This window comes from Pyrus communis, chromosome 2 (assembly GCF_041283825.1).
Source record: "Pyrus communis isolate YQ-2024b chromosome 2, ASM4128382v1, whole genome shotgun sequence".
NCBI lineage: Eukaryota > Viridiplantae > Streptophyta > Magnoliopsida > Rosales > Rosaceae > Pyrus > Pyrus communis.
Genome location: NC_142566.1, coordinates 17,428,556 through 17,442,606, shown reverse-complemented (window position 1 = coordinate 17,442,606; position 14,051 = coordinate 17,428,556). Strand labels below are relative to the sequence as shown.

At 35.7% G+C, this 14,051-nt stretch overlaps 2 protein-coding genes across 5 annotated transcripts; both read left to right on the top strand.

Moving 5' to 3' along the window:
* Positions 1-1,566: 1,566 nt before the first annotated feature.
* LOC148698664 (uncharacterized) lies at positions 1,567-1,893 on the top strand. Its single transcript, XM_088678646.1, has one exon. The coding sequence runs from the start codon at positions 1,567-1,569 to the stop codon at positions 1,891-1,893; it is 327 nt and encodes a 108-aa protein (XP_088534772.1).
* Positions 1,894-3,565: 1,672 nt separating this feature from the next.
* Positions 3,566-11,877, top strand: LOC137748785 (Phototropic-responsive NPH3 family protein). 4 transcript variants are annotated; one of them, XM_088685008.1, is made up of 6 exons: positions 3,566-3,591; positions 8,178-8,207; positions 8,247-8,415; positions 8,542-8,611; positions 10,052-10,564; positions 10,861-11,877. In XM_088685008.1, exons 3-6 carry the CDS (start codon positions 8,279-8,281, stop codon positions 11,647-11,649), a joined length of 1,509 nt encoding a protein of 502 aa, XP_088541134.1. In that variant the 5' UTR covers positions 3,566-3,591; positions 8,178-8,207; positions 8,247-8,278; the 3' UTR covers positions 11,650-11,877. The 4 variants fall into 4 exon arrangements, with proteins under 4 accessions (XP_088541134.1, XP_088541131.1, XP_088541128.1 ...); XM_088685005.1 differs by lacking the exon at positions 8,178-8,207; XM_088685002.1 differs by lacking the exon at positions 8,178-8,207 and having other exon boundaries at positions 8,236-8,415.
* The last annotated feature ends 2,174 nt before the right edge of the window (positions 11,878-14,051 follow it).

Genomic DNA, 14,051 nt, shown 5'->3' with positions numbered 1-14,051 from the left:
CCCATGGCTTCATTATCTTGAAAATTAGGACAACTTAATAGAAGTGGAGTCGAGTAAGTTTGGAGCTACATCTAAAAAATCAAGAGCGGTCCATGTTGGTGTGGCTCCATTTATTTGGCAGTTATATCAAATAAACTACGATAAAGATGGATGAGGATTGATGAGATGAAGGCCAAGTTTTGACTGCTTGCCAACGCTTCGACCATGAGCATTTTCTAGATCAGGAATGTTGAAATTTGACAAAAAATGAAAGTGCTATACCAGTAAATGAGAAAAGCCATGTGTTCACCTTTTTTGTATAGGCTTGTTTTCTTTGTCGTCGAAGTTCGTAGTCAAAGTATTGTTGTTGAGGAAGCTCTTGGCCTAGTTGGTGATCGCGTCCTTCAACCAATCTTTATTTTCATCCTCGCTTTAAGCCCTCTTGTCGAAGATGGCTTTTAGGTCTAGACATATTGGTAGGTCGAGAGAGAAACATGTTAAGACTCTATTGAATTGTCACTGAGCATAATAAGGACTATCATACATGGAATTAATTAATTAAAGTCAAAACCATTTAAAGGATAAAATCCCTTGTTTGTAGGACACTAAATGATTGCTTCAGTTGTGGTTTAACAACTGACAAACGTGTAGGTTTTCAGGCTTTAACGATCCTACGATAGTTAGGATGCAGTTGGGGTTATAAGTCTATATAGAAGGTGTCCCTGCTAACGGGAAGATAACGTCAAAACAAGATCTAGAACTGTCGCTAGGGTTTTGATATCAAGTTCTTCAGTGAGTAGAAGACTCTCTGTGTTGTTGTTTTACTGCTTGTATAACATCCTCAGGTATGATCATACTCAGACTCCTCAAATATATATATATATATATATATATATATATATATGTATGTATGTTATTTGTGATTCTTAGCGAAGACTAATCAGTTGTAGGTCTAACATTTGGTATCAGAGCAAGGTTAGTCTACTTGGATTCAAAACTATTTTTAGTTTAAACATATCACATATAACCCTCAGTACTTGCAGGACAAAGTTGAAGAATTTTAAGGGAACAAGACTTTGCACTGATGCACAATTGCTTAGAAGATCACGTCAAAATGGGATTTTGTCAAGCATTGTTGCATGAATTAGGTTGCAGGATATTGTAATTCATTTATCATAACATACATATTGCTCTCTTCAAAAAGGGAGTATATTAAATTGATCTAATTCTTGTCCAAAGACCTGAGTTATGAAGGTGTTTAATATTAAATTAAGTAGCCATGTTAATGAAACTTGTAGTAAAGTGTTTCTTGCCCAAAGGTGATACCTTGTACTGCATGTTGTTTTCATTATTTGTTTCACTAACAAATTGTAGTGGCATCCTCAGTGAATCCCATGTCCCTGAATTTTTCCTTTATTGAGCCGCTCAATGGAGGAAATTACAAAAAATGGAGACAAGATGTTGAGATTATTTTGGGACTGATGGACTATGATTTGGCACTCAAAGAAGATGAGCCAGCACCAGTGGATGCAACTAGCATAGTTGCTCAAAGGTTGAAATTTGAAAAAATGGGAAAAAGCTAATCACATGGCATTACTTGTGATAAAAAGATCAATTAGGGAAGCTGTGAGAGGGGGACGTCCTGCGAATGACAAAGTAAAAAATTTCCTCAAAGGCATTGAGGCAAAGTTCAAGGTCTCTGAGAAAGGAGAGATAGGAAACCTTATGACAACCCTGACTACTCTGAAATTTGATGAAAGTCACACAGTTAGGGAGCACATATTGAAAATGGTTGAGGCAGTAGCAAAGCTCAGTGATCTTGAAATGCCTATTGATGACTCTTTTGTGGTTCATATGGCTCTTAACTCTATTCCTGAGAGTTATGAGCAGTTGAAGACATCGTACAATGCTTAGAAAGAAAAATGGAGTTTGAATGATTTGATTTCAATTTATGTCCAAAATGAGGCAAGGATGAAACGAGGAAAAGAAGAGGCTGTTAATGTGGTGAGCACATACAAAGGAAATAAGCACAATGTGTTTTCTGGTAAGCCAAGCAAACCCTTTAACTTTTCTCACTCTGCTGGAAATGATACTTTTTCCTCCAAGGGACCTCAAGGTTTTAGGGTGAATATGGAAAAGGTTAAGTGTTATTTTTGTAAGGAATATGATCATTTCAAAAAGGACTGTCCAAAACGAAGAAGTGGGAAAATAAAACTGAAAATGTTTGTGTTTGTGTTAATGTCAATCTTGTTGAAATCCCTCCAAATTCTTGGTGGTTTGACATTGGTTGTTCGGTGCATATTACCAATTCATTGCAGGGATTCACCAAAGGGAATTTGCAAGAAATGAAGTCTATGAAGTTCACGTAGGAAATTGAAATAAGGTGGCTGTGGAGGCGATAGGCACTCTAAAGCTCAAGTTGTCAACTAATTTCGAATTAGAATTGTTAGATGTTCTTTATGTTCCTAGTTTAACTAGAAGTTTAATTTCAGCTTCTAAACTTGTAAAGACTGGTTATGCTTTCATTGGAGAAGATGAAAGTATAAGGATTTTCAAGAAATGTAATCTCAATCTTTTACTTGGTATTTGTTTATTGGAAAATGATTTATGGAGATTACATTGTGATGTTGTTACAATTCCAAATTGCATGCAAGTGTCATTAGTTCTTAAAAGTAAAAGATCATTGGTTAATGAAAAGTCCTCTATGCTTTGGCATAGGAGGCTTGGACACATAAATCAAAAGAGATTGGAACTTCTAGTTAAAGAGAACCTATTGCCAAGGTTAAACTTTGTTGACCTGCAAAACTGTGTTGATTGTTGGAAGGGTAAATTAACAAACACAAAAAAACTTGGATCAACAAAAAGTCAAAAACTCTTGGAAATAATTCATTTAGATGTTTGTGGTCTTTTCCCCACTAAAACTATTTGCAAAAATGTCTATTTTGTGACTTTTATTGATGATTTTTCTCTGTATGCTTATGTTTACTCAATATATGAGAAAAATGAAGTGGCTAGTTGTTTTAAAACTTATCAAAATGAGGTAGAAAAGCAACTAGAAACATCAATTAAAATTTTGAGGTCGGACCGTGGTGGGGAGTATTATGGCAGGTACACTGAGGAAGGCAACAAAAGGGTCCAATGGCAAGATACTTGGAGGAAGATGACATTCAAGCTCAGTACACTACTCCCGGCACACCACAACAAAATGGTGTGGCCGAGAGAAGGAACATAACTTTGAAAGAAATGGTAAAATGCATGATGATTAGGACTAATCTGCCAATGTTCTTGTGGGGAGAATCACTTAAGATGGCAAACTATATTTCAAATCATGTACCGAGCAAATTAGTGAATAAAACTCCTTTTGAGTTGTGGATATCAAGGAAGTCAAGCCTCAACCATCTTTATGTGTGGGGTTGTTATGCAGAGGTAAAGATGTATATTCAAACAGAAAGGAAGCTTGATCCAAGAACAGTGACTTGCCATTTCATTAGTTTTCCAGAAAAATCCAAAGGGTACAAATTCTTCTCACCTAGTTTATCCACAAGGATTTTTGAAACTAATAATGCTAGGTTCATTGAAGATCAACAGTCTAGCAATGAAGGTTTGAAGGAAGTGGTTTTTGAAGAAGATTTGATTGTTTCGTCATCTTTCAAAGAAATTCCAATGCATGCTGACACAATTGATTTTGGGGACGTGGGAATTCTAAGTCATACTGATTGCATGGATTAGCATGAATTGGAAGACGTGCAACCAAAATATTAGAAATGCAAGATAATACTCAACAAACTACTGTGCAGCAAGTTCCAATGCAAAGGAAGTAGTCACAAAGAAATAGGATGCAAATGGGTTTTTAAGACAAAAAGGGACTCTAGTGGGGAAGTTGAAAGGTATAAAGCAAGACTCATTGCAAAGGGTTACACACAAAATGAGGGTTTGGATTACTCGAACACATTCTCCCTAGTTTCATCAAAAGACTCACTTCGAGTCATTCTTGCCCTAGTTGCACATTTTGATCTTGAGCTTTACTAAATGGACGTTAAAACGACGTTCCTTAATGGAGTTCTCGATGAAAATATTCACATGGTACAGCCACCTGGTTTCGTTGATGAGGTTAAGAAGCACATGGTATGCAAACTAAGGAAATTGATATATGGGTTGAAACAAGCATCAAGACAATGGTTTATGAAGTTTGATGAAAAAGTCACTGGTTTTTGTTTTATTGAGAACAAAATCGATGATTGTTTGTATCTCAAGGTGTATGGTTCCAAGTTTATTTTCATTGTCTTGTACGTCGATGATATTTTGTTAGCAGGTAATGATCTAAACTTGCTGATAAAAACCAAAAGGCTGCTGTCAAATACTTTCGAAATGAAGGACATGGGTGATGCTACTTTCATGCTTGGAAAAGAAATAATTAGGGACAGGAAAAGGTGCTTACTAGGGCTCTCGCAGAAATCTTATATAGAAAAGGTCTTTAAAATATTTAATATGGAGAGTTGTGCAAAAGGTAAAGCCCCAATAAGCAAAGGAGACAAGTTTAACAAGTCTTAATGTCCTAAGAATGATATTGAAAAGCAAAGCATGTCCAACAGACCCTATGCTTCACTTGTTGGATGTTTAATGTATGCCCAAGTTTGTACGAGGCTGGATTTAGCTTTTGTAGTTAGTGTGCTTGGGAGATTCCAAGCAAACCCAAGGGAATATCATTAGACTGCTACCAAGAAGGTTGTTCAATACCTGCAAATGACCAAATCCTACATGTTAGTATATGGTAGGATTGAAAAGTTGGAGGTGATTGGTCATTATGACTCAGAATTTGTGGGATGTGAGGATGATTGAACATCAACGAGTGGGTATGTTTTTCTAATCGCTGAAGGTGCTATTTCTGGAGAAGTGCAAAGTAGAAGATTCTGGCTACTTCAACAATGCAGGCAGAATATATTTCATGTTTTGAAGCAACCCAACAAGCCATGATGTTGAAGAATCTTATTTCAGAAATGAGGATAGTTGACACAATTGCGAAACCAATTGTAATTTACTGTGACAACAAAGTTGCTGTGTTCTTCTCTAAAAACAACAAGAAATCTTATGCAGCTCGTTTAATGGATGTCAAGTATCAATCAGTCAAGGAGAAGGTGAAGGCAAGAATGGTGTCTATAGAACACATTGACACCACTCTAATGTTGGCTGATCTTCTTACAAAACCTCTGTCAGTGGGAGTTTTCAAGAATCATGTGGCAAACATGGGCGCGATTGAATCTTTTGATTCAGCTACTGTATGGAAGTAAGAGTTATCTTTCGTTTGATTTCATCTTTTGTTAAAAAATAAAGCTTGAATTCATGTACTATTGAATTTTACCATGTTAACGGTTGAGGTTTTATTTCAGCTATTGTGTATATGTACAAATATATGTATGCAATATATTGAAATGTTGTGGACTGATGAAAGATTCATACTAAATGTGCTTGGTATCATAAGCATTCCATTGGAGCTAAACAAAAGCTTGACAATGGTGGATTGCTCTGATCAGTAGGAGCTTGGAAACAAAGCTTTGAATTTGTTTCGGTACTTATATCATGCATAAGTTATTTTGGCTGATGTGATCTTAGGGTGCTTGTACGAGTTGATGTATAAGATTTTCTAAGGTTCATTTCTTTGAAATAATTTATGGCAGATATGCAAAGGGATTAATGGTTGTGTTGACAAAAGTGATCACTAAGGGATTAATTTGATTCAATACGTTGATAAAGGATACGATCAATGATAATTCAAGTGGAAGAATATTAGGACTCTATTGAATTGTCACTGAGCATTATAAGGACTATCATATATGGAATTAATTAATTAAAGTCAAAACCATTTAAAGGATAAAATCCCTTGTTTGTAGGACACTAAATGCGTGCTTCAGTTGTGGTTTAACAACTGACAAACATGGAGGTTTTCAGGCTTTAATGATCCCACGATAGTTGGGATGCAATTGGGGTTATAAGTCTATATAGGAGGTGTCCCTGCTCACGGGAAGATAATGTCAAAAAAAGATCTAGAACTATCGATAGGGTTTGGATATTAGGTTCCTCAGTGAGTAGAACACTCTCTGTGTAGCTGTTTTGCTGCTTGTATCATGGCATCCTCAGGTATGATCATACTCAGACTGCTCAAATATATATATGTGTGTGTGTATGTTATTTGTGATCCTTGGCGAAGACTAAACAGTTGTAGGTCTAACAAAATATCGATGGGAGGCCGACTAGGGATGTGTTGAGTAATGCAAAAATGTTGAAATGTCAAGGACGATGGGGCTCATGGGGCCGAGCGAGAGAATCATCATGTTGGTGGTTGGTCACCAAAAGTTTAGGGCCACTAACAAGAGCTCTCAATCCATGATAATTTCGGTACTGGAGATTTTAATGGCATCATAGACTCCATGTCTACAAAGCTATTCTTCTTCCTATTTTTAGAAATTTCACCAAAATTCAAATCAATTCAACAACAATTGGATTTGTAATCTCTATCTTAATTCTCTACAACTTGTAGTCTTTATCCTCTATCTTACCTATGATTTAAATGTTTGTGCTTGGAATTTTTTATTGATTTCTCCCTATTAATTTTAGTAGTATGATGACAAAGTTATCATGCAAAGGTTTGAAAGTATGAAAACTCGTCAAAGATAATTATGGTTGTGAAGAGATAATATTATCAATGGTTATGTTATTATGATGTTCTGGTTAGTAATTTTGTAATTATTATCTGCCAATTGTTCACATTTGTGAAAGACACTTCCTCTGAAATTTTTCTCCGCCACTGGTTTCACTATTAATTTTTTTTTCCCTTATACCAAAGTACCCAAGGACTAACATTCTTTTGTTGCTATGATGCCCATATTTTTCCAAGTTAAATTTCGCATACGTACATAAAAAGTAAAACATCTTCTTATTTAGTATTTTATTTAGCTCAGTTGATTGCACGAAACATCAGTCTGCATTTGCTCATTTTTCTAATCCAATCTTCAAGACTATTTCTTTGTATTGTCTTTGTTTCTAAATACGTGACCAAATAAAATATCTTCTTATTTAGTATTTTGTTTAGTATAGTATAATTGATTTGCACGAAAAATTATTATGCATTTGCTCATTTTCATTGGAAGAAATCTAATCTTTAACTTACTATTTCTTTGTATTATTTCTTGTTTCTAAATACGTGACCGAAAAAATCAACAATAAATTAGAAGACAAAAAAATGTAAATAATTTCAGAGAATGACAGAAGAAAAACGTGAAAATCATTTTCCCTTCAAAAAATCTATTGCATTAACCAATTTGGTGAAATTATTAGTTTGAAATATATATATATATATATATTTTTTTTTTTTGAACAAATTAGTTTGAAATTTTGAATACTTTCAAAATCACGAGGCAAACAAGACCACCTCAATTTTCAGGCTGACATAATTGAAGCTTTCACCACATGGCACGGCCCAATAAGCCTGTTTTCAGAGATAGGAAATACCAAAACAGAATTTAATAGGGTGTCCAAATCAGAAATTTCTTAAAGCCAACGATAAAACATAATTTATGTCCGAAAATCATATATATACGTGTCCATTTGTGTGTATAATTTCAATTATTTAGACACGTATTCATCTATAGTTAGGTGAAAGTAAGAGCCAACTAGTGTCCTTTTTATTGTATTTCGGAATATGGGACACTTTGAATTTTTATTTTATTTTTGAATAAACGATATTATTTATACTAATGGAGTGTGGGAGTAGGCTAAGCCTTATAATGAACTAGCAATAATGTTGTTCAAATTCGCTTTTGACGAGAATCGAATCTAAGACCTCTCACTTACAAGTGAAGAGGAAACTAGATTGTAGTATTAAGTGGTAAATGACAATTGTTAGAATTTGGATCTTGTTCAAAAATACCAATAAATAAATAAATTAATTAACAATTAAAAATTTCAAAATATTTTATAATCCAAAGCACTGTAAGTTTTGTTACCATTGAATAAAAAGTAAAAACAGCATTGAAGGCAAAGGAGTGAATTGTTTGCTCTTCCTGGGCATGCATTTATGAGCGATCACATGCACGCCATAAATATACAAACCTAAACGAACGAAAGCAGCAAGGAATTAATTCCGAATTCTTCCGAATTCCTCACCCTTTCAAAACATAAAACCCTAATCGCATTTAAAGCAGCATACCAATAAATAAATATAAAAAAAGGGGGTTCAGAAATCAAACTGCGATTTTCAAGGAGAGGAGGAGGTTGGCTGCTGCTAACTGCTAAGCGGCAGGCAATGAGGGGTTGGAAAAATCTTGGAGTTGTTGAGACCATCTACGAGGAAGAAGACTATGAATTCTCTTCGGCTTCTCCTTCTCTCTCCCCTGCCCTCTCTTCTCCTTCCACTCCCCTCCACTCCAGAGTAGAATCATGGTAATTACATATTCTTCCCCTTTTCACCACGTTCCGGATTCAAACTAGTAATATCGTTTGTGACAAATAATTATGTAATACACTGATAATTTCTTGTTTTGTTTTTGTTTTGTGCGTAACTTTTAGGTCTCGGGCAACAGGGCAAAAAGCGGAAGTATTAATCCGAGTTCAGGGAAAATGTTTCCATCTGCACAAGGTCTGTGACAATTCCCCTCCTTAATTATAATTAAGCTGTTTGTATTTTCATGGGTTTTTTTTTTTTTTTTTTTTTTTCCGGTTTTTTGGGAGATGGGTAAAAAGAATGAAGGACAAGAAAGTATTTGCCATTTGAGAGAAAACGATGAAATTATGTTCCAATTTCTGCACATTTTCGTCTTGCCAGGTTGAACAATTAGAAGATGAAATTTGGATTTGTGGGAAATCATACAGTTGAAATTGGGGTTATTTGATTTGGAAAAATTTTAGGGACGAGATGCAAACTTTTTTTTGCTATATTAGACTGACAGAATCCCCATTTACTCCATGTGGTAATCCTATTTTATTTTTTGACGAGGCGATATCGCCGGTACGTTAAATTAAATTATCAAAAATGTTATTTTTGTTATATTTTTGTATCGCTATGACAGAGACAACACCCATTTTTATATTACTATGATAGAGACAAAACTCATATTAGTTGGTGGCACCTACCTCTATTAGAGAGGTGGAACAAATAGGGTATAAAAAATATGGTAAGTGTAACATTACTTTAAATTATTTTGGTTTACGAAGTGATAAATTCAAATTTGAATGCAAACGTGTAAACACAGGACGTATGTAAACACACTGCTCTGGTAACTGTCATAACTCACACTTGCATCCCTAGTTTTTCTTCCCCAGTGCGATTCAAAAGCAAGAAGTTTGGGATTAAGTGTCAATAGTGAACTATGAAGTTACGAACTTCCATTGGTTTTTTAACCACCAGTTGGCCGCATATATAAACACACATTGTATTCCAAATTGTCCAGCGATTGGATTTGTAAAACTAAACACTACGCATCCATCCCTTTCTTAGTGAAAATTTGTCGCTTAATTAGAGAAGGTTAATTAATGCTAGGGAGACTAAATTTGTAAACAAAATTTTGTAAACTAAATGATATGAAAGTTGATAATTGAATTATTATTTAAGCGTGGATAAACGTGCTCTTTCCTATTAGTGACACATCATTTAATTTGTAAATTTTGTTTACAAATTTAATCTCCCTAACATTACCCACCCATTAAAGAATGCATAATCATAAGTTTAATTAAGCACCCATATAGATGTAGATCGGCTAAGTTTTTTCGAAAACATACAGTTGCTTTTAAGCGGCTCGAATTCCCTCGTTTTATTTTGTTGGCTTATTGAGCGCATGCCCAACTATTAAATTCACTAATATATACCGTATATTGATGTATAAATTTTTTATTTCTTACCATTGCAAAATGCTTAGATTCCCTATAAATGGAAGATGGCTATTCAGATAATGAACCACAGAAAAGAAAAAAGAATCTCTGTGTGTGTGTGTGTGTGTAATGCTACATATTATTTGCCAGCTACTGATGAAAGTGATTGTATACTAATTATATCTCTCATTTTGTTTTTGTTAATTTATAGGATCCTCTGACATCAAGAAGCACATATTTAAAACGTCAGCTAACGGAAATAGTCTCAGATTTCACGATGCCTTTAAACATTTCAGCCGAAACATTCACTCTCGTAGCCGAATTCTGCTACGGAGCTCACCTTGTCATAACGCTGTTCAACGTCGCTGCTCTAAGGACAGCAGCGGAATTGCTTGAGATGACGGAGACCGACTACAATGGCGATGACAACTTGCTCCACTTAGCAGACACCTACTTCCGCCAAGTAGTTGCCGTTAATAGAGATTACGCATCTGTTGTCTTCCGTTCGTGTCTGTCTTTGCTTCCTGAAGCAGAAACAGCAGCATTCCTTGTTAGCAGGTGCATTGAGGCGTTGGCTCTGTCGAGCGAGGGTGACAACGGTGCTGATTGGTTGAACGAGGTTATAACGGTGTGCCCAGAGGATTTTCAAATAGTTGCGGAGGCCATCCAACGCTGTTTTGGAAACCACGATGTTGTTTATAAGCTCGTTGATCTTTATCTTATGGTAAGACATCAATCAATCACCTCACGTTTGTCTTCTTCTTCTTCTTCTGTTAATGCTATGTCTTTCTTTGTCCTTTGCAAACTGCAAGTGTCAAATTAGCCTCCTAATTAGAACTTAGTGGAGCGTGAACATTAGCTAGGTTTAAGTTTGTATGTGTTATGCCGTTTTGTTTAAAACTATATAGTGAATTGTATTGTCCGAATCGGAGTTTTTTAGTTTTGTTAGGTAAACTAAAGAATTCTGCAGTTGATATAGCTTCTTCTGTGTATCCATATAAAAAATGCTACATTTCACAGAGATACAGTGGAAAGATTACAGAGGATGAGAAAACTCAAATATGCAGTTCAATTGACTGCAGCAAGCTCTCACCACAACTCCTCCTTGAAGCAGTCCAAAACCCCATAATGCCCCTCCGGTTCATAGTCCGAGCCATGTTGATTGAGCAGCTCAAAACTCGCCGCACCATTTTCTCCGCAGCAGCAGCAGTAACTGATCATACCCAAATCCAACCTCATCACCGCGACCATGATGGTCATCATCACCGTGACAATAGCAAACAATTAGAGCCCGTCGCAGTCAACACTCTAGGCTCTCTCCTTCAACGTGACACAGTGCACCGCCAATCTGCGCATCTCAAGGCCACAATGGCGGCCACAAGCTCGCGGATACAAAGTTTGGAGGAAGAACTTAATGGCATGAAGATGTTGCTGCACGAGTGTCATGAGAAACAGGAAACAAACATATTAATGGACTCGGGGCGTAGGTCTTCGAGCTTCCATTTTGGCACTAGTGAGAACAATAAGATTGTAAAGGGTGACAAAGCATCTGCTTCTTCGGCTAGTTTTCGGATTATCACTAGTAAAGAATCGGCCGAGACAACTGGAGGGACTTCTAATTGGTCTTCTTCTTGCAAGGGGACTCCAAGATCGACCAAGAAAATTAGTGAGAGGTTGATAATTGGATTGAAGAAGGCGTTTAGGGTTTCGGGTTCGGCTAAAAAGCTCGTCAAGGAGAACAATGTCTATGGGGATACTGGACGTGGATTCGAAGACGGCATCGCTAAAGATGTTATGGCGATCAAGTAGGGTTTTAGGTTTTGATTATATCTCATATTTCGTAGCTAGCTGATCATCATGAGACCACTTTTCCAGTGCAGATTTTATTGAGGAAAAAGAAGCAGTTTTATGATTCAATATTTCAATATCTTGTAGATGCGGAGGACTGGTTATGTTATCCAATTAATGCCGACATCATTTTTGGTGTTTGTAAAATCCGTGGAATTCTGGAATGGAGAGAATGTTGCAATTTACAAACGACTTTTTTACTGACTAGGCGATTTTGTGACCAAAATTACGTGGAGGGTGATGGTTAGATACTTTCTTTAATAGTTTAGTTAAAAATCTAATTATCAAGCGCCACATGATGTAGTCCACAAAAATGATCTTCCTAGTATTTTCCTTCGTAGAAAGGCACACTTACCAAGTACACCCACCACATCAAAATTATCCTTGTATGGCACACATTGCATGCCATAAAAACACTTGAGAGCATCTCCACTCATTACCCAATTGATAAGGCAATTGAGTTTAATCGCCTTGGCCCAAACAAAGTGCTCCACCGGTCCAAAATTGGAAGGCAATTGGGCCAAAGGCCCTTTCTCCTGCCTTGCCTATTCATGCATGGGCTTGCACTTGCGGGCTTTGCTTGCTAACATCGGCACAGAGCTTGGGCTCCACCACGTGCAACCCACCAAGAACAAGATAAAAAGCCCTTAGCAGTTGGATTTCCAACGTTAAAAATATTAAAAATTTTAGGTTGTGCTGTGTGGCACAATTTGGTGTATATGATTTAATTTATTTTAGAAATCAACGGTCATGATTAACCCAAAAGAAAAAATTACCAAAAAACACAAATTTTTTAAAGAACACACTTAAACAATTTAATTATTATTTTTTTTTATTAATTATGCTTGTTTATAATGCTATGTTTGCTTTGTATTTAAAATTAAATTATCAGAGTTAAATAGGGAGTTTTATTTCAAAGAACAAATTTACTTAGTACACAATTACAAGGCATACAAATTAAAAAAAGAAAAAAAATTGAATAGTAATCGTCATTGCCCTTCCTCTTCTTAAACTGATGTTGCACAATGACAATTAATGTTTAAAGTGAATACTAAAGACAATTTCACTGCCCTTACCCTTGCCTTACCTTTACCCTCTTAAAACGGGTGGAGTTACTCTAACAGCGCACATAATGCATGCCATAAATACTCTTGTCGTAAAATGCTCATATCATTTATGGCATGCATTTAGGGGTAGGCATAAAAACCGTGAAACTACCAAACCGAATCAAACCACGACAAAATAAATCATAAAAAATTGTGTTAACAAAAAAAAATGTCAACGTAGGTTTAAGAACCGGACCAAACCATTCATACCGGTTCTGGTTCCAGTTTTCATGTTAGTAGAACCACTTAGAACCGAACCAAACCATGAATACAAATAATTAATTAAATTTAATAGCTGTATACAGGTTTCACCTAGTGCGACTGCATGGGAACATTTTTCAATTTGACATTCATATTTCGATTTCATTTTTTTTTTTATATAAAGTGATCTTATAGTATTTAGTTACATCTTTTTTTTTTTTCTCTTTCCCTTTTCCTGTGGTTTTTTTTTTTTTTAATCTCTTGATAAGTCTCTTTTGGGCTTAAATATTGTATTCATACTAACATTTTTACTGCATGGTAGATGTATTTGTATGTGTGGATGTATATATGTTTTTGAATGTTATATGTACATTTGAATTGTGTTTCCTTTTTTGTTTGCTTGGTATCAACAATATTTGCATTTTGATTTAGTATTTGAACATTATATTTTATTTGCAACTTCTTTCTTTTTTGGTCACATAATAGACTTTGTTAAATTAGATGTTAGATTAGCTACCAGCAGGGTTTGAACCCACGCTGTCATGCAAAGGCTCAACACTTTTCCACCACTGTAGTAAATGACCACTTGCTGTTTTATTTGTAACTTTGTATAACCATTTTTGAATCATATTTGAATGCAAGCATGCAAAAAACAAGAGAAAAAAAAAGAAAGTAAACTTTGAATAACATTTTAATTTGGTATTCAAACGACTTAGTATTCGGAACCGTAAATCGGCATGGACCTAACCGAAACCATTGTGGACCGAACCGTATGATTTTAGTAATAAATTTAAGCAGAACCGCACTGAACCGTTGATATTTCTCGGTTCCGATTTCGATTCCATTTTGAGGGTGGAACAGCACTGAATTGCATTGTGCCCACCCTTACATGCATTGGCACACCATAAGTAGGATTGTCTTCCCTCCCTTTCCTTCCTCTCTCATTTTCCTCTTTGTCTTTTTCTCTATAAAGAAGTCAATATAAGATGTTGTCATGGCTTAATCGTAGCCGTTCAAATTGGAGGGGTGGAAAGGAAAGATAATTTAGAAGGGAGA

Bases quoted from the DNA above. Each gene is read 5' to 3' on its own strand.
- LOC148698664 (XM_088678646.1), top strand. From the start codon at position 1,567: ATGGCATTACTTGTGATAAAAAGATCAATTAGGGAAGCTGTGAGAGGG.
- LOC137748785 (XM_088685005.1), top strand. From the start codon at position 8,279: ATGAGGGGTTGGAAAAATCTTGGAGTTGTTGAGACCATCTACGAGGAA. The intron at 8,416-8,541 runs GTAATTACATAT...CGTAACTTTTAG, and splicing joins CACTCCAGAGTAGAATCATG to GTCTCGGGCAACAGGGCAAA. The intron at 10,565-10,860 runs GTAAGACATCAA...TACATTTCACAG, and splicing joins TCGTTGATCTTTATCTTATG to AGATACAGTGGAAAGATTAC.